The sequence below is a fragment of the Notolepis coatsorum genome (genome assembly GCF_963971535.1).
Source record: "Notolepis coatsorum genome assembly, chromosome: 18".
Taxonomy (NCBI): Eukaryota; Metazoa; Chordata; class Actinopteri; order Aulopiformes; family Paralepididae; genus Notolepis; species Notolepis coatsorum.
The window spans coordinates 66,379,531-66,400,098 of NC_140182.1; the positions used below are offsets into that span (position 1 = coordinate 66,379,531).

Below are 20,568 nucleotides of genomic sequence, written 5' to 3' on the forward strand. Positions count from 1 at the left end.
CTCCCCCCCCTTCAATTATTCAGAAAGACAAGAATAAAAGTGGCTCCTACACCTCCGGTGAGTCGGCGTGAAAACACAAGTCACTGTCTTCAACCAAGTCTGAATAATACAAGCCCGACTAACTGGACCTTCAACAAGACCCTATCCAACCTCATCAGGTACATCAGGTCCTAATTCTTCAGCGTCAATCAGCATGATATCACACATCACCAAGCCGGGTCTCAATTGACAATATTCCGTATACACTGTATGGGATAATGTATAGCTACGAGGTCATTGTCGCAAAATAATTGACAGACACTGCGTTCTCTCTGAACACAGTGAAGAACACAGAGTATACCAAGTATACCGAGAACACCGAGTATAGCTATACATTATCCCGCTTATTACAGGGCTAACTTACTAATATACGTAATTCATTTTACACCATCGACAAGACGAGATCAAATGCAGACGCAGTTGTTCTGTTGCTCCTCTGTCATCGACAGACGGCAGGTGTGGACTTGATTGCACCTGATGTAGTGCAGCTGTGCATATGCTGAGCTTAGCTTTAGCTTTTGTGACTGCGATCAAAATGCTTGATTGTGATTGGTCAATAGCGCTCTGTTGCCCCTAACAGCGGTCATTATTGCGCGTTGCCCATAGCAGCGGTGAATTATCGAGAAATAATTGACCGCTGCTATGGGCAACAGAGCGCTATTGACCAATCACAATCAAGCATTTTGGCGAATGTTAAAACGCCATGTAATAAGTATATATATATTTATTTATTCTTACTGTATATATATCTATTCACATCTGTCTGTACATACCTGCATATAATCCTTTTTACATATCTGTACAATATCTATATCTGTACATATCCCTACCTACTCTTACTAGTTGGCCAGTATGACTTACTACCATAGTGTTTTTATACCTGTATCACTGTACATATTAATACTACAGCTCTGTACATACATCTGATTAGCACTACACTCAGTAGTACTGATTTATATATCTTATACCCAGCTTAATCACCTGTACATTGTATATTACTATTGCACTACTGGTACATTTGCACTGTGGTTGGATGCCAAACTTTTTTTCGTTGTACTGTACTTGTGCTGTATAATGACAATACATTTTAATCTAATCTATTCACATAGCGGCCATTTTGCATGCTCAGGTTGGGTTCTTTTGGGAACAGGGTGGAAAGGAACAACCAACCTGAGCATGTCATAAAAGTGAAAGGGTCAACAACTACAGTCAACAATTTGGAATTTCTTCCACCCATAATGTAGGAAGAACATCTTGAGATTCCTGGACCCGGAGAGGGACATCTCTATTCTCAAAGGCACGTTGAAGCCGGGAGATGTCATCCATTATGTCTTTGACCGCCAGAGCACCACCAACATCTCGGAGAACCTGTACCGCCTCCTCCCCACGGTGTCGCCCATGAAGAACCAGCACCACCGACGCTGTGCCATCGTGGGCAACTCTGGGATCCTGCTCAACAGCCAGTGCGGGCCAGAGATAGACGCTCATGACTTTGTATTCAGGTACTGTAGCCGTCCAAAGCAGGTGTCTATCAAGAGAGCAACACAAGATAAGATAAGATAAGATAAGATATTCCTTTATTGCTCCCCTTGGGGAAATTCAGGTGTTGACAGGGTAATAGTAGAATACATAAATATAGGCAATACAATTATAGTAAAGACAAGAATAAGCAGTATAAACAATATACAGTAATTAACTCTGAATATGAGCATATGAGCAAGTAAACGGTGTAATCAAAGGTGCAGAGGAGGGTCTGTATGTCCTATCAGTTATATTACAATAAATATGGGCAATAAATAAATATAGACAATAGGCAATAGGCAATACAATTATAGCAGAGGTAAAAATAAGCAGTGTAAATTAACTCTGAATATAAGAATATGAGCAAGTAAAAAAAATTAATCAAAAGTGCAGATGAGTGAGATAAAGTATTGATAAAGCATGAATCGTAAATCAAAACATGAATACAAAAGTGAGTTAAATGTATATTCATTTTACGTTTAGCTCAGTTTATGCATTGAAATGATTAACTTTCCAAATTCCTTTTTTACTTTCAGTTTTCTATTCAGTTTGAACTTTCTACCTTAAAGTTAAAACTGCTGCATTTTTAAATGATTTGGTTATTTCTTTGTTATATCCCTTGTGGGCTTGTGCTGGCATGACAGAAAAGATAGGCTATCCATTGCACTTTTTGAAAGCTGTCAAAAATGTTTATCCTCTAACTCAGCTTTTTTAATGAACCGAAGCATTTTGGGGGGAAAAGCATCCCTGAATAATTAACGGCATGCTAGGCAGTTTTGACATTTTGAAAAGCTATAACTTAGCTATCTGCCAGAAATGTAATGAGCTCAGAGTACTGTTGGCATTCCGAAGGCTCTCACTCTTATTCACCTGGGGATTCTATGCTCAGTCAGTTCTGCTTTGTGCTTTACTGTCAGCAAAAGGGTTTCTGAGTGGGTTATTTATTGTCGTCTGCCTGTCACTGGAAGTCAGGGACGGATTTAGCCTGCTATATTAGGGTCGGGATGGTAGAAATAATAGGTGAGCAGGTGAGTTTGTTTTGCTGTGCTGTCTGGCACTTTACCTCTTAACCAGCCTCTCTCTTGGCTCTTTTCCACCAATTAGTTCTGGTTCATGATCCAGTTCCATTCAGGATTCTTGGTGCCATCTAGCGAACCACCCCGCGTTTCCACTAGGGATGGGCAAAACTTGTAAAATTACTATTCGATAGTCACTAGGAAGAATTTGAATACTAATCAAACCTTTCATTCCAAAAGTTACATCATTCAAGCTTGAACTGTCTGAACTTCATCTTGCTTTTCTGTTGTCGCAGCTGTTAACACTGTTACGCTACCTGGCTAGCTAGCGAGCTGTACCCAGCATGCCATTCAGCGATGTAACACTTTTCTGTTGTCCCAGCTGCTAACACTGTTACGCTACTTGGCTAGCTAGCGAGCTGTACCCAGCATGCCATTCAGCGATGTAACACTTTTCTGTTGTCCCAGCTGTTAACACTGTTACACTACCTGGCTAGCTAGCGAGCTGTACCCAGCATGCCATTCAGCGATGTAACACTTTTCTGTTGTCCCAGCTGTTAACACTGTTACACTACCTGGCTAGCTAGCGAGCTGTACCCAGCATTCCATTCAGCGATGTAACACTTTTCTGTTGTCCCAGCTGTTAACACTGTTACGCTACCTGGCTAGCTAGCGAGCTGTACCCAGCATGCCGTTCAGCGATGTAACACTTTTCTGTTGTCCCAGCTGTTAACACTGTTACGCTACCTGGCTAGTTAGCGAGCTGTACCCAGCATGCCGTTCAGTTTCCAGTTTAATGTAAATGTGCCAGAATTAGCTAATGAGCTAGTTTTCATCTGTAGTCCCTGCCTAACATGCATGTCTTTATGGTGTGGGAGGAAACTGGAGTACCCAGAGGAAACCCACGCGAACACAGGGAGAACATGCAAACTCCACACAGAAAGGCCCCCTGCTGGGGTTCGAACGCAGAACCTTCTTGCTGTGAGGCAGCAGTGCTAACCACTCTGCCACCGTGCCGCTCAATGTATTTGCTGAAAGCATAAGGAACACACACTTGTTTATGTATATTCTTTTACACTGTTTATGTAACTTTGCTCTGAAAGTGCATCCAGTGTGTAGTGGACATGTTGTCCTTTCAACACCACAACACTTGACCAGAAGTTAGAAATGGGTACTGGTATTTTCTGTGCTATTTTTCCATTGGCTGAACAAAAAAAAGTCTTACCTTTTGATTGGGTAGGCCAGATACACATTTGGTTGGGTTCCTTGCTGGAAATAAGTCGATAAATGGACATTGATACTGCACTGGCAGATACAACAAGCCTTATGTTAGACCAGCTATGTGCAGTGTACAGGCTAGGTACAACTCAACTAAGCATGTGTGTAGAGAGGCATCCGTAATGAAGAGACTCCTCTCTCATAAATCAAAGAGTTCTAATTTCATTTTTTTAAATTAGTTTTAGTATTAAAAAGTCTTACATTTAATTTGCACAGGTATTAAATTATTCGATTGGGGCAGCCCAGCTGTCGGGAGATTAAATAATATTAAATATATGAAATGTTTTTGTATTCAAGTCGTAGTTTTTTGCGGGGCTACCAGGAGCTTGGTTCATCTGGCAAGAGCTTGTATGGAACGTGTGAGAATCGTGGTCGTGAAATTGGTATTAAATGTTGCTCTAAGTGGTATTAAAAAAGTCTTACAATGAATGAACTTGAAACCTACAGATATCCTGAATTTGCATAGTCTGAAGCAGGAAGCAGTCGTCTCTATGCGGATGCAGCTCATTGATCTGATACTAGATCCACTTAGCTGGAATACGCCTGGAATCTTAGTCATTTCCAGTAATATTCCAGTTAATATGGAATCCATCTGTTCATCTCCTGTCCTCTGAATGTGCTAGCTGGGATATTCCTCCACTGAGGAATGGTCAACCTCCTCAGTCTCACAGCTCTGTTGTTATACAGCTCAAAGGGTCTCTCCATTCACGCCAGCCCAACAACACAGGCTCGAGGCAGAGAGAAAGTGTTGGGTTACAAGGAGCTAATTTGCACTGCCAGTCAGATAGCGAGATAGTATCAGTTCACTGTGGTATAGCCTGCTGTTTTGTTCTGCGCTATCCACTGTCAACGCCGTCATTCCTTCAGGCCCCTCGTTCACTTCCATTCATTTCGAGGATGAAATCTAAATATGATACTTCTGTTTATACTTCTTGTATAAACAAACTGTGCAGCAATAGTATTCTGTGTAATATACTTTTCTGTGTCAAAGAACTACTTGTTGTTTTATTTTAGCTAATGTTGCCATTTTCAAAATACCAGTAAACAAACTATTTGTCACACGAGGTGTAGTTTGACCAACTGTCAACTTTTCACAGAATGTCTCACACTCCTACGCAGAGAGTTGGTCGACGTTCCACCACTGACAGGCTGTGACGTGACGTACACAGAGCCATTTATTACCACAGTTTAGCCGGTCTGGATAGTATGGACTCCATGTTCTGGCCACTGGCCACCTTATCATAGTGAATCATACGCCACTGATACTTTAGAACTTCTTTTGAAACCTCGCTGTCTAAACTCTGGATGTACAGGCGTAGAGACAGCTCTGCGTAGGAGTGTGAGAATGTTTAACATTCTTCCCCCAACAAGGCCAGACTCCTACGCAGAGCTGTCTCTACCCCTGTACATCACAGCCTCCGCAACACATTTGCCCCAAGAGGACAACATTCTTTTACCAAATCAGAACATCCGCAAACAAATTAGTTTGAAAAGAAAATGCGGTTATAATGTTGAATTGGATGTATACAATAATAACCAAAAATTAAGCTTGTCTGAACATCTGAGTTATGCAGTGTTGTAGTTATCCGAAAAGTAAACAGACTATAGTGCTATGTCTTTTGGCCACACCTTTATGGCTACATTCATCATCGTTTCAAGTTCAAGTTTCTTTAATAGTTGTCATACAGAAGTACAGAATACTTTTATACAAAATGCTTCTTACTGTTACGCTCCAGAGACTGTGCTAGACAAGATAAGTATGAAATAAAATAGTATAGCATGTAGAATAGAAGTAAAAATAGAGGTCACAGTGTTCAGTATAGACATATGTACAATGTTCGATGCAGAATAGAAGTAACTGAGTTACCATACAATATACAATATACTATGCAATGTATTAATATACAATACTATATAGTGCAGAGCAGAAATGGGATGAGGTACAATTTAGGTACAATTTACAGTAAGGTGTACGAGTTGTAGTGCAAATCCTTTACCAATAAATATAAAGTGTAAAGTGTGTTTCGGTGATCTAAAGTGTGGAGAGTGGGTGCTGCAGTGTGTTGTTTGTTTAAGTGAGTGTGTGCGTGTGTGCGTGTGGGTGTGTGTGCTGTGTGCATTTGATGGTTGATGCATAGTGTTTATTGTTCGTTGAGCAGCCTGATGGCCTGGGGATAGAAGCTTCTTCTGAGTCTTTCTGTGCTCGCCTTAAGACTCCGGTATCGCTTGCCTGACCGCAGCAGTTCAAAGAGGCAGTTGTTCGGGGTGGCTGGAGTCCTTGATGATTCTCTTAGCCTTACCCCTGCACCGCTTGTTGTAAATGTTCTGGAGGGTGGGAAGCCCCCCTCCAATTGTGCGTTCGGCTGAACGTGTCACTCTTTGTAGTCTGCTACGGTCTTGTGCAGTGCTATTCCTAAACCAGGAGGTGATGTTGCCAGTCAGGATGCTCTCTATTGTACATGAGTAGAAGTTCTTAAGGATCTTCTGACTGACTTGGAACTTCCTTAGGCGCCTGAGGAAGTAGAGGCGTTGTCGTGCCTTCTTCACAACACTGTCAATGTGTGTGGTCCATGTCAAGTCCTCGGATATGTGGGCTCCGAGGTACTTGAAACTGTACACTCTCTCAACCGGTGCCCCGTCGATGCTGAGGGGGCTGTAGTCCTTGACCCCCGACCTCCTGAAGTCCACAATCATCTCTTTTGTTTTGCTGACGTTCAGGGAGAGGCCATGGACATGGTGAATAAACAAGGCTGCACAGACATCGTGAAATGTGATTATTTAATTTATTATTTATAAAAGATATGGGGGGAACAATAATATAATATTATTTATACAATATATTAAGGGAAAATAATATGAGTAAAGGTAGCACTGGTTAGTTTACTTGGGCTTAGTTTGGGCAGAGATGTTTGACAATGGAACGTTGTCCAATTCTCTGCGTAGGAGAGTGCAGCAAGGCAGCATGTAACCATGGGTAACCACTCTCCAAACATTCCACACAAGACAAAGATACACAGCACACTCAAACCTACCTTGTTTTTCAAAGGTAATGCATCTGTGAAGATACATCAAATGCCAAAACAAACACGTACCGTTGACTCACGTACCGTTGACTCTTGAAATCTGCACAGAAGTAGTTTGCTTATACTTCAGCAGTATGATATTTAGACTACGTCCCTGGAGGTGAATGAGGGACCTCACACCTGAGAGGAATGGTGGTGTTGACAGCAGACAACAGGGACAGCAGTGGTCGCTAGCTAAGTTGTACACTTACATGAAACTTTTGACTGTTCTACTGAAGTGAAATATCCCTTTGAACTTGTAGATACAGGGGCGGTCAGGTGGCGTAGCGGAGATTGTGCTCGTCACCAACGCAGGAGACGCTGGGTTTGAGCCCAGCTCTCGGCGTTGCTACCAGCTTGGCTGGCCGTTCATACTAATACAATTGGCAGTATTAGGGGGTGGAGAAGCTGGCGGGTGGGAATCTGGCGTTGTGGACAGCGACGCCTACAGGTCAGGTCTCGGCACTTGCTAAGCGGGGCAGGATTTGGTGGAGATAGCGTGCCCTCCCACGCGTTACACTCCACCAATGAGAGTCCTCGCTGCCAAGTGTAAAAGAGCATCACTGGCTTGACGGCGCACGTCTCGGAGGAAGCGTGCGTTCGACATCAGGATACCCTTGTACCGACTCGTGGGAGAACATGCGAACAACATCCAGGTAGGGGAGGGGGGGAATTGGCACAACGACTAAATTGGGACGGGGATAAAATCAGATAAAAATAGGAGAAAGAGAAGGTTATTATGTAGCCCTTATAAAACCCCAATCCGTAGTTTTTCTTTTTACCATATCAGTGTGGGTTATAATCACATACATTCTTGAAGAGTTTGGTCTATAGATGGAAAATAATCTATTTTGGACACTCTTAACGATATCTTATATGATATAGGTCACACCATATGGTCTATATATATGATATGGGTCAGACCATATGGTATATATATATAATATGGATTGGACCATATGGTATACTGTATATGATATGGGTCAGGCCATATGGTATATATATAATATGAATCAGACCATATGGTATATATACTGTATATGATATGGGTCAGACCAGGTGGTGTATGATATGGGTCAGACCATATGGTATCTATATACTGTATATGAATGATATGGGTCAGACCATATGGTGTATATACTGTATATATGGTAGGGGTCAGACCGTATGGTGTATATTTGATATGGGTCAGACCATATGGTATATATATATATGATATGGGTCAGACCAAATCTAAATCATGACAGTACAGACAAAATAAAATAAAGTAAACACATACAAATAAATAACCTTGAGATTGGGTCCCTCCTCCAAAGCATTCCCGCCTACACAAATATACCTACACATTTCCCTCTCTATTATACATACCCATAATACACACATGTATATTTCCCTCCATCCTGTCTCAAAGCAGTGTGTCCCAAGCCTACCCAAGATAGCTAGTAATTGACCTCCATCTCCTCTCAAAGAGAGGCATCTTCAGCTGTAGCTGGGCTGTCATGTGTTCCATCGTATGTACATGTTCAGGTTTCATCCAGTTAATAGTAATAATTGTTTTGCAATCATCAATAAGCTATGTAGTATATAGTACTGATCCGTGTCCAACACTTGTTCACGCTGTATTTATAACAGAAACAACATTGGGTCCATGGGAATGTCCGTTTCCAATATTTTCTCCATTTCTTCTTTTATATCATTCCAAAACGTCCGTATTTTTGGGCAGTCCCAGAATATGTGCGTATGATCCCCAACCATACCACATTCCCTCCAGCATTTGTTGGTAGAGTCCTTTTTGAAGACACATGCTGTCAATGGAGTTCTGAAGAATCTCATTTTGACCTTCCAATCAAATCCTTTCCATAACTGGCTTCCAATCCCCCTGTGACAGTTAGACATGGTTACACATGGCCTCCCAATCCTCATCCTCCACTATTGTATTCATCTCTAGTTCCCATTTTCTTAACATTATCAGTTATCTGCCTGTTGTTAATTAAACCTGTTTGGTCTGGTTTTATAAGTTTACTAATGTGTTTTTGTATTCTATTTGCTATAATTGAGGTCAGCACCTTTAAATCCACACAGAGAAGGCTGATTGGACGATATGACATACATTGGGTTGGGTCTTTATTGTCCTTGTGGATAACACTTATCACTGCATCCAGCCATGACCCCGGTGGGTCCCCTTTGTCCAGAGCATAGTTTCCAAATGTTTGGATTGTTGATGTTCTGTCTCTAGTCTCTTAATTTCCTTCTCCAATTCATTTTGTTGGGCTAGTCTTTTTTTTTTTTTTTTATCTTGAGGAAATAGCAATAATATTGCCCCTCATCACTGCTTTAGTCCCCTCCCAAAGAACAGAAGGGGAGACAGTTTCATTGTCATTGAAGGCGAGATATTCCTCCCAGCCTTTACCTATTTCCTTAAGCGCTTTGACATGCCTAATGTAAGGCGCTATATAAAATAAATGTATTATTATTATTATTATTATTTTGTATTGCTTCATTATTTAATAGTGAGACATTCATTCGCCAGTATTTAAACTGTTTACTTGGTCCTATCTTTATTTTCAAGGTGACAGGGGCATGGTCTGAGATAGTAATTGGTTCTATTAGCTCTGTATAGGTCTGTTCTTGAAATAAAAAACATGTCCAGTCTAGAGTAACTGCCGTGCACCTGTGACATGAACATATTATTCCTTCTGCCTGGGGTGTGCACAGCGCCAGATATCCATCAGTCCCAGTTCCTCCATCATCGCCAGAAGAGCATTAGTTTTTTTGGACCGGGGACCTGTTCCTGCTGGGAGTCTATCTATATTATTTCTCAAGACACAGTTAAAGTCTCCCCCTATCAAGATAGTACCCTCCGCTTTATCCGCTACTATGGATGCTATTTTCTTGAAGAAATCTGCATTGTCTTCATTTGGGGCATATATGTTGAGCATTGTTATTTTGGTACCCCCAATAGACCCCACTACCATCACATATCTACCCTCCTCATCCTCAATAGTTTTTTCATGGTTGAAATAGACTAATTTATGAAACAGTATGGCTACTCCCCTTTTTTTCCCATTTTTAAAAGAAGCACTATATACCTGATCCACCCATTCTCTTTTCAGCCTCAGATGTTCTTTTTCTGACAAATGCGTTTCTTGGATCATTGCTATAGAGCAGTGTAATTTTTTAAGTTGACTAAATATTTTTTTCCTCTTTACTGGGCTGCTCAAACCCTTGACATTATAAGTAATACAGTTTAGATCATCCATATGGCATTATCTTCCATTTGTTACTGACTGTTCCATCAGTCTCTTTCTTATCCAAAGGTATGTACATTCAAGTAAAGCAGGTGTATATTTAAGTGACGGTGGCCCAATGTTTCTCTCAAGGTATATCAAACTACACAAGTAAGTAAATAAAGTAAAGTGCACTTCCACATACCCAACTGTTTTTTTCTCATAAAATGTATTTACATTTTTTTTGTAATTGTTTATCACTTTAAACCAGTTCCGTTGTCTCTTGGGCGGGGGGTAGTGATGGTCCTCCGTGGGATTCACACACACACAGTGTCGGCGCCGCTGTCGTACATGGGTTCCGTTCATTATATTAATTTCTTTGTCATCCTAACGTCAGTTTCTTTACCTTATAGTAAAGTATAAAGTATAGTACAACTCGGCGTGTATTGAAATCACTCAGGTCCTCCGAAGAGTGCCGTCACATCTCTGCTTGACAGTCCCCCTGGGTCTCCACCTCTCCTCTCCCCTGTGCTTTTCCATCTGTTGTGGGACATCTCTTTTTCCATCCGCTCTCGTTCATCTACTCGCACTCGGATATCAAACTTCTGAAGCATCTGAGCAGCCTCCGTCAGAATAGTGTACATCTTTACCCCAGAGTCCGTGAAGATCTTTAGCTGTGCCGGGTACATACATCTGGCCTTAATGGTCTTCTGCCTCAGCTGCTTAATTACGACACGTACCTGTGTCAGATTATTTCGTCTTGACCTATTTTGTAGGTCTTCACATCTAGCCGTCAGTTCCATTTCTCTACGCAGCAGGTATTTAATTGCCCTCCTGTACCTCCCGTCCTTGTCCTCTACATCGTTAATACGTTGCTCCGTTTCTTCTGTTCTCTTCTCAAGGTCTTTAATTTCACCTTTCATCTCTTGCATTGCTAGTTCCAGCTTCGTCAGTGACGCTTTAGTCTGACGGTGTCCTTCCATGTTTTCATCTCTCAATTTCTCCATCTCCGCCAGTATCATTTTAGCATCCGAGCTAATTTCAGCGTGTTCCCCTTTGCTAATTTGGCTAGCTTCAGCTACTTCTCCCCCGGGGGATTGAGGTTGTTGTCTCCATTTTACTCCTCTATCCTTAGAGCCGCCTTGTTTAGCTATGCTCTTGAGTCTGCCGGACGATGAGTTTGTGCACTTTTGTCGAGTTTTAGTTAGTTACGTTAGTTAATTGTTACGTTAATTAATTGTTAAATTGACGGAGCCCATCTGTACCGATGTTGTCTAGCACATGACGTCACCGGAAGTCCACCAGACCAAATCTATTTTAAATCTCCTTTTCTCTGGTTTGAGATCTTTCTCACATGGGTCAGCTCCACCAATAACCCGACATGAAGGATCTGTGTTAAGACAGCTTTAGAGGAATCTATGCACTGACTATGAAGTGTTTCCGGCTGCTTGTTGTGGCTAACACCTTCTAAAAACATTTGATGTTGGCGTTTCCTTTACACCAGCTACCTGTGGGTGATCAGCATTCAGTTGTACAGGCTCAGAGAGCTCTGCATGCGAGGTCAAAAGACATAGATAAATGTATAGGGGGAATTGATTTGAAATGTAACAAGCACACAGGGACTAATTATATCGCTGCCATGGCAATTGATTGACTGTCTTTATGCCTCAGGTGCAACTTGGCCCCGGTGGAGGAGTTCTTGGGGGACGTGGGGCGGCGCACCAACCTGGTGACCATGAACCCGTCGGTGGTGCAGCGGGCCTTCCAGGACCTGGCCAGCGAGGAGTGGAGGGAGCGCTTCGTGCGGAGGCTCCAGGCCCTGAGCGGCAGCGTGCTGTGGATCCCGGCCTTCATGGCGAAGGGGGGTGAGGAGCGCGTGGAGTGGGCCGTGGGCCTCATCCTGCAGCACACCGTGGACGTGCACACCGCGTTCCCCTCGCTGCGCCTCCTCCACGCCGTTAGAGGGTAAGGCGGCCGCTCGGGTCGCACGCGGACAACGCTGATGCTCTTGATTCTCAGCGCTGCGTCGTCTTCTCCCCCCCCTGCTTGAGCTGCCTGGTCCTCTTCCGGGTTGTGCGGTGCATTTAAAGGAGCTGTAAGTGGTATATTTGTTCATGTAAGTGTTAAATAGCGGTACATTCCGACAGCCATCACTGATATAGAGTGAGTCAGTAACATGGGTCTCCCAGTCCCTTCCGCTCTTCAGTAAACACTGACACTGATATTCTATCCCACTTTATCCAATCAGGAGAGAGAACCCTAGACATTTTTACTTATTTCAAGAAATCTTGCCATGTCACATTTGCTTACTGCAGTGGTAGATTATTTTACTTGTTTCAAGCACACATTTGCCTACAGTTTTTATTTCTTATTTTTGGTCGTCTCTCCTGATTGGATAAGGTAAGAACAGGATACCAGAATAATGTATTTTTTTTATACGTTTTTTTATTATGTATTTTTGGTAGATATTTCATTGTTTTTTTCCACGCAGTCCGGTAGAGAGAGAGAGGAAGTATGGGAGGATAGATGGGGGAAAGGTCGCTGTACGTGGTGGGCCACCCTGGCACCCCAGAATAATGTATTTTCTGTTTACTGCAGAGCAGGAGGGACTGGGAGATCCATGTTACTGACCAAACACTCACGCATATCAGTGATGGCTGTCAGAATGTAGAGCTATTATTTGAACGTTTTAGGTAGACCACTCATCTTCACACAAAAATACCACTTTTACAGCACCTTTAACCTAATGTGTTATTTAAAAACAATACTCGCTGTACATCTGGTATAGTGCACCGTAGAAGCTATCCACAGTAACTATGCAAACAGTGAAACTGAGAAGAAATGGCTTTAAAGTTCTTTGACTATCCAGTGATTTTGTAGTTACTGCAATTCGTTATACCTTTTCTCTTTAAGACAGAGCACGATTGCATTCTGAAATCTTGTCACAAGATAAAACAGATATTGAGAAGTTCAATTTCACTTGTAATTCAGTTTTGAAAATAATTGCAGTTACTGCGGCTAGCTTCTGCGGGCCAGTATAGGCGCGGGTTGAAAAATCAATAGACGCAGAAGGACCGCCCGCATTCCGAGCCTGATGTTGCTCAATGAATCTATTAGGCCAAGAAAGTTGGCAGGACAAGAAGACCAGGCAGGGACACTCAACACACCTGTGAGCAGAATAATCTATGTGCTGGAGGGCTCTAATCTCACAGCGCTGACAGCTATTTTTAAATGGTTAAAGCTGCTCACCAGGGTTCAGTGTTAGAAAGCTCTGCTCACTGAGCTTCCTCACCAGTAGCTATACTCACTGAGCTTCCTCTCTCGTAGCTATACTCACTGAGCTTCCTCTCTGGTAGTTATACTCACTGAGCTTCCTCTCTGGTAGCTATACTCACTGAGCTTCCTCTCTCGTAGCTATACTCACTGAGCTTCCTCTCTGGTAGCTATACTCACTGAGCTTCCTCTCTGGTAGCTATACTCACTGAGCTTCCTCTCTGGTAGCTATACTCACTGAGCTTCCTCTCTGGTAGCTCTACTCACTGAGCTTCCTCTCTGGTAGTTATACTCACTGAGCTTCCTCTCTGGTAGCTATACTCACTGAGCTTCCTTGCTGTTAGTTATTCTCACTGAGCTTCCTCTCTGGTAGCTATACTCACTGAGCTTCCTCTCTGGTAGCTATACTCACTGAGCTTCCTTGTTGTTAATTATTCTCACTGAGCTTCCTCTCTCGTAGCTATACTCACTGAGCTTCCTCTCTCGTAGCTATACTCACTGAGCTTCCTCTCTGGTAGCTATACTCACTGAGCTTCCTCTCTCGTAGCTATACTCACTGAGCTTCCTCTCTCGTAGCTATACTCACTGAGCTTCCTCTCTGGTAGCTATACTCACTGAGCTTCCTCTCTCGTAGCTATACTCACTGAGCTTCCTCTCTGGTAGCTATACTCACTGAGCTTCCTCTCTCGTAGCTATACTCACTGAGCTTCCTTGCTGTTAGTTATTCTCACTGAGCTTCCTCTCTGGTAGCTATACTCACTGAGCTTCCTTTCAGGTCCTCACTCACAAAGCTCACTGTAGATCATTGGCTAAATTATTATTCGGTTTGCCTACTACGAGCCACCGCACCTTCAGTGCCTCTGCTTACAAACTGCCTCGTTACTGTAAATTGCCTCTTGCCGTCACGTTATACTTGATGTTAAATAAACCTACAGTTTGGTACAACCCGGGTGTGATCATTGACTCACACCTAACAGAGGTACATATTTACACTCACTGAGCTTTGTGAGTTTATTATACAAATGAAACCTATTTTGCTCAATCATCAGTGTAATTGATTTTCCCTGAAAGTGTATGGTCTTTAGTTCACTGGATATTTAGTTGTAATCCTTTGTTTTGATTTGAATTCCTTCGAAAATCCCATTCACTGCACTAAGTACATAAAACATCTGACTAACGTGAAAACTAGATTTTACTAACGTTATCCCCCAGTGGTGGTTTAGGTAATTCTATTTTCTACCGTCCACTCTTGTGATCGCTAACCAAATTCCAGCATCTTGCACGGTTTCCTCGGTTTTAGCAGGGTTTGCGATAGGAAGGCAGCACTTGTACTTATTTATTTTTAAACGGTTCTAATCTCAGAATTTTGCAGAAAGAGATAATTCCTCTGAAACGCAAGGCAGCGCATGCCTATGTCTATGACCTTTTATAGTGTTGTCAGAGGAATGCTTAGTAGTATACCAAGCTGACTGCATATCACTGGGCCTTTGCTCGTCTGTGCCTTTGCTTGTCTAAGTGCCAGATGCTCTTTACATAAGTAGAACCTCTGCCTCTCAACGTGATCTCACTGTTGACCAGAGAGCTGCACGGTTACTCACTATAGGCATCAGGTAGAGGGCCGGTCTGTCTGAGTGCTAGACAGGGCTTCGCTGGTCCTAAAACAAGACTTCAGCTCCAATCTATACGTGTCCATCATATATCCAGGGAAGCGTTGCTCATGGGACGGGGTTTGCACGGCAGGCAACCAGCTTTTGTGAGCAGAAGCGCGCGCGCGCATGCACGTGCGCTCAAGAACGTGCTGCACTCGACTCGTCGCGTGTACCTGGCTACCTCGCATAAGCATAACAATAGCGCATGGAATGCAACCCATTTCATGGCAATCACATTCACAGGTTTGGTGTGAACGGTGCTCTGCCTGAGTCAGACCACTTCACACCAAACCTGAGGGGGAGGGGGCAGGGAGCTCTGTGTCTATTCCATCCTATCCTATCCACTACAGTAAAATACTTATGCACAAAAGTCATTCCATGCAGCACTGCAGAATGTGAAAGGGGATTCAGCGCCATGAATCAAATTATCACCAATAATTTTCAAGTAAACACAAGTTGTCTGATTATTTTAAGTTTGCTTTTGTGTTTGTGTGTAAAACAATTTCTTTAATTGAATTAACAATTACATTTAAAACATTGTTTGTTTTTCCACCATATCGGTTGACAATATAATTTCTTTATATATTGAAGGCTACATCCTGTGCGCACGCGAGGGAACATGTATGCGCGTGCGTGCACGTGACGTCAATAAAACGTGTGCAACCAGCTTTGAAATCACCAACGCATGCCTGCATATATCCGACGTAAATGTAACACTATAGTGGCTATTTTAAGGACTTACTTAAGTACAAGATGATTGCCATTGGAGGATATTGAAGTTGGTAGATTTCTGATTGAACGCTGGCTTTTTACTGTGCTCCGCTTGAGCTAACATGAGTAGAACCATGGATACATACTGGTATTGTGAGAGTATATTCTAGGACATTATACCTTCACAATTGTCCTTACATTGTTTAAAATAACTTCTAACCTACTAACCTTTGTACTGTACTTTCTACTGTCTTTGACTATTATGCACTCTGCTACTAAGGAATCTACCTTGCCTATATTATTACCTACTATGCTAATATGCACTCAAGTCTGTAGCACTCACTGTTTGACAAACAATATCTGACCCTTAGCTGCCAGAGTTGTACCCTTCCTGTCAACTTGTTGTACAGAACTTGTAAGTAGATTTGGATAAAAGAGTCAGCTAAATGACTAAATGTGTAAATGTAAAATGTAAAATAAGAGATGTCTTGATGATTTATTCTTCCGCATCTTTCCGCTGTTAGTCAAATCAAATCAAAATCAAATGTATTTGTAAGGCCTGACAACACACGTTAATGTCCCCATGGGCCGGACACGTCTTCTTTAAACAAGTCAAGAAGAAACATCACAATAAATCAAGAACAAAGCAAAAACACCATAATGTCCAAACAATTTAAAATAAATAAAATCCTTGCTGGATTTTATTTACGCATAATGAAACACAAACAAGTACATGCAATAGCAACTAGGGTATATAAGAACATTTTGAAAGATTGAAAATAGAGCAGATGACGGATCCACTTGAGGCATGGGGGCGGTGTAGAGAGGACCACATCCTCCCGGCCATCACCATGGGACATCCACCACTCCGGTCATCACCACGAGACAACCTCTCACAGGGAGACGGGGACAGGCCGACAGGCGTTAGATAGTTTGTGTGTTTGTGATGAGTGGACATAGCAATAGATACAAGTAGTAAGCATGTATGTGAATAGAATAGATACATGTAGTAAGCATGTATGTGAATAGAATAGAAGTACTTAACCCAGCAATGAACCAGAACAGGCATGCATGCATGCATGGTGAAAATAGAATCAAAGTATATAAGATAATTGAGAAATGTAAGTGATGGATAGAACTAAGAACTACTGCAGGCATATGTAAACAGGATGAGATACAAGACGATGGCTCAGGGCCATATGCTCCGGGGGGCAGGAGAAACCACTCAGAATTGGTCAGGGCAGAGCAGGTAATGTTCAGCGCTGCAGGCCAGACAGAAGTCGGTATGAAGCTGTTCCATGGGACGGTTGAGACAGAGACAGGGGTTAAAAATGTCTCCCATGTCTGCAGAAAAGCAGACATGGGAGCAAATAGACATCCTAACTAAACTAGACAGATTAATCTAATGGTCAGTCCCCGACCAGGTGAGATCAGGGTTCGTTGAAGGAGAGAGTTGTAGTTGTAATGTATGCACTTGTTTTCCTAGGGAGGATGTAACTAACGTACTGTCATTTTCATTTGTCATCAGATATTGGTTGACCAACAACGTCCAGATTAAGCGGCCCACCACTGGTCTTCTCATGTACACCATGGCCACTCGCTTTTGTGAAGAAATCCACCTCTATGGGTTCTGGCCCTTCCCACTCGACCCGCACGGAAAGCCGGTCAAATACCACTACTATGACACCTTAACATACGAATACACATCCCAGTCAAGCCCACACACCATGCCTCTGGAGTTCAGGACGCTGAATACGTTGCACAGACAGGGGGCGCTCCGGCTCCACACGGGCACTTGCAACGCAAAGAAGTTACCACAGAGAGAGCCGCGGCAGAAATAGCTGCCAGGAATGTCTCTGTGGAAACGTCCCCTATGCTCTTAAGTTAAGGAAATACCTCTCGCTTGGCTGAGCATAGCTACTCCGGAGCAGGTTACAGAAGAAACACACTTGTTTGGAAACAAATGTTTATTGTACACTGGACTTTTATGAAACCCGGGGGAGTTGAACAGAAATGAACTTTGCCTCGTTTCAGCGCTCTTTATAAGAGATATTTATACACCTTACGATTTCCACCTTTTGAGATTTCTATGGCAACCTTTTGAAATGGTGAGACAATGTTTGGTTTGCTCCTCGTCGACGAGACAGGTTTATTGCTGATCGTAAAGCCCATTGTCCGTGTGGACAGAGAACATGTCAAGTCTGCCTGATTGCCTTTTATTCTCATCTGGCAGGCCATAGCCCTGGGAAGTCACGTGATCGTTTTAAGAACGCCTGGTTCCAGACTAATTCTTGCCTATACGGTATGGTCTTTTACCACTTGAGTTTCTCAAGGTAGCAGGTTTATGTGTGGTTCCACTTATTCAAGAGCATAATTAAATGATTTTTACATTTGAGAAGAAATGAGAAAAAAGTTATTGGCACAAGACTGTACCTAATGCAATTTAATCTTTACTTGCTTCCATAGAAACCACTACAGTACCCATATGCCTCGTCATTTGAAGTCCTGAGAGGACGACGTTGCGAAGTGAAAATAGTCAAAATAACAGACGAACACTATTGGAATTATATACTCATAATAATTACCTGACACGTTTGTTTTTAAACGCACCATGTCTTGAACGTTTTATTCGTGGCTATAATGAAAGCAAAGATGGTGGCGAAAACAAACGAGAATGACACAAACGTCAAAGTAGTAGTTGTGATTGGTTGAAGACTGCAGAGGCATATGGGTACTGTAGTAGTTACCATGGAAACGAGTAAATATTACAATATAAAACACATTTAGTCAGAAATGTTAAAACATTTGCTTTTGTTATGTTTTCATCTTATGTTTCATCGTATGTTTTCATGCCCCACTGAGTAATAATTCAGCCCAGCAACTATTGGCATCAATCTTTGCCCCCATGGTATGGGGAGGATGGGATATGATTATTGCTGGGAGACTGTGTTATAAGTAGGCAATGTTGGTCTGTTGTCGTTTTGTCTTTGTTATTTGATTGTATGTGTTCTACATGGTTAAGAATTTATATCATATTGAAATGTATATACTGTTATCAATCCCTAATTGTGCAATGTGGTGTTAGTATGTATGTCTTGAAAGAAGAAAAAAAAAAAAAGATGGAAAGAAAAGTTGTACCTTTATTGGTAATATTAATATAAGGATTAAATCATCTATACCTCAGTCAATGATTATGAACCTACACAATACGGTTTGGCTGTACAATGGGAGACTACAATGGGGGACAGGTGGAACCTCACTCTCCAGGTCTATGTCAAAATGTGGTCACAAAGTTAGTAATGGATTGTCCATTATAAATATAGAATAGCAATACAGATTTGGAAATTGCCATAATTTAAATTGCATTCACACTGCAAGCCTTAGTGCTCAATCAGTATGCTTTGTTTGGTTATTCACATTATATTTTTTGTGTGATTTGTGCTGTTCACACTGTGAGTCACATATGAGCAAAGAAATCAGATTTGGGCCACTGGCATCTGCAGTGAACATATAGCCTTAGTCCAAATGACAGAAGATCAGAGCTGCGTTGTGTCTCTTGTGAGGTGCTGGTTGCGCCACAAGATGGAAGCATCATGAGGAAAACTGGTTCTGAATGTGGTTCAAGTGTTCAAACATTGGTTCAAGTAGGTCAATGTGATTAAACGCTGTGGATATATGCAAGAGGGAATTGATAGTATATGAATGGAACGAAGTATTAGAATGCGGAACATTCTCTGTGCTATTTTAGGGATGTGGATGAAACGAAGAGTGTAAATATTGTTTGTATTAAAATATAAATAATTTATATTATAAATCCTAAGCCTTGGTGTATCTTCAGCTGAAAGGTCACTGTAGCGGATTGTTCTCACTTATGGATAATTAACTTGCACAGAAGCTTCAGAAAGAATGTGCATACAAGTTGGCAACTCAACGCTCTATGGCCCACTTCCATCGCCAAAGTCTGGATCATGGTTTACCTTGAGAGCTGACTGAAGCAAGGGAACCATGGCAAATTGTATACACAACTTCTCTAAGAAAAAGATCAAGGATAAGGAACCAGCCAGCTGCTCACACTAGAGGTTTACACAAGCTCAGCCAACAGCAAACTCACTTTGCAAACATTTCTCAAGACACTTTAGGGCCATGTCTGCATTTGGTCATTTTAGTTGTGGTCTCGGAATGTAAGTGCATGGTGCCTGTGTGTGAGAGAGTGCTTTTTGGTGCATTTTCTTTTCATGGACATACTGTATTTGTAATGTCCTTGACAACCAGTCAGCACTTCCTTGACAACCAGTCATCACCTGCGACAGTTCATTACAGAAGAGGTCCTCAGCCCCTAAAAACAAAGGAGTGACTTTTTGTGACAGAATGGTGAACTTTGACCAACATGGTTAAACAGAGACATAACGGTGAATTTCTACACTAAATAATGATTATTAGTTGTTCTTTTCAGGCCATTCCACTTGATTAATAATTCTTGGAGGGCTTTATACTTCAAATACTCCTTATTTCACAAGAAAACAAATCATCTGTACCAAAGATTAGAAACATAATGATGTATGCATGTCTTGGTGACCCTCACAAAATCATCACGTGACCCCCAGGTTGAGAACCACTGGATTACAGCACAATAATAATGCAAATGTTAAAAGCCTACTTGATAAATCGTTTTTTTTTTACTGAGATGATACATGGAAATATGTCTGTACAGTAGTTTCCATCTATTTATTTTCACCTCAAACTCAGCCACAAATAAACGACTACATCGAACATACAGTTCTGCTCACTGTAA

General features: G+C 42.0%; 1 protein-coding gene across 2 annotated transcripts in view; it reads left to right on the forward strand.

The window, feature by feature from the left end:
- Positions 1-19,700, forward strand: part of st8sia2 (ST8 alpha-N-acetyl-neuraminide alpha-2,8-sialyltransferase 2) — a 22,823-nt gene extending 3,123 nt beyond the window's left edge. For both annotated transcript variants that reach the window (XM_084334824.1, XM_084334823.1), the window contains exons 3-6: positions 24-158; positions 1,284-1,541; positions 11,815-12,108; positions 17,305-19,700. In XM_084334824.1, the coding sequence (XP_084190950.1) occupies positions 24-158; positions 1,284-1,541; positions 11,815-12,108; positions 17,305-17,617 (1,000 nt within the window). In that variant the 3' untranslated portion in view covers positions 17,618-19,700. The remainder of the gene's footprint in view (positions 1-23; positions 159-1,283; positions 1,542-11,814; positions 12,109-17,304) is intronic.
- The last annotated feature ends 868 nt before the right edge of the window (positions 19,701-20,568 follow it).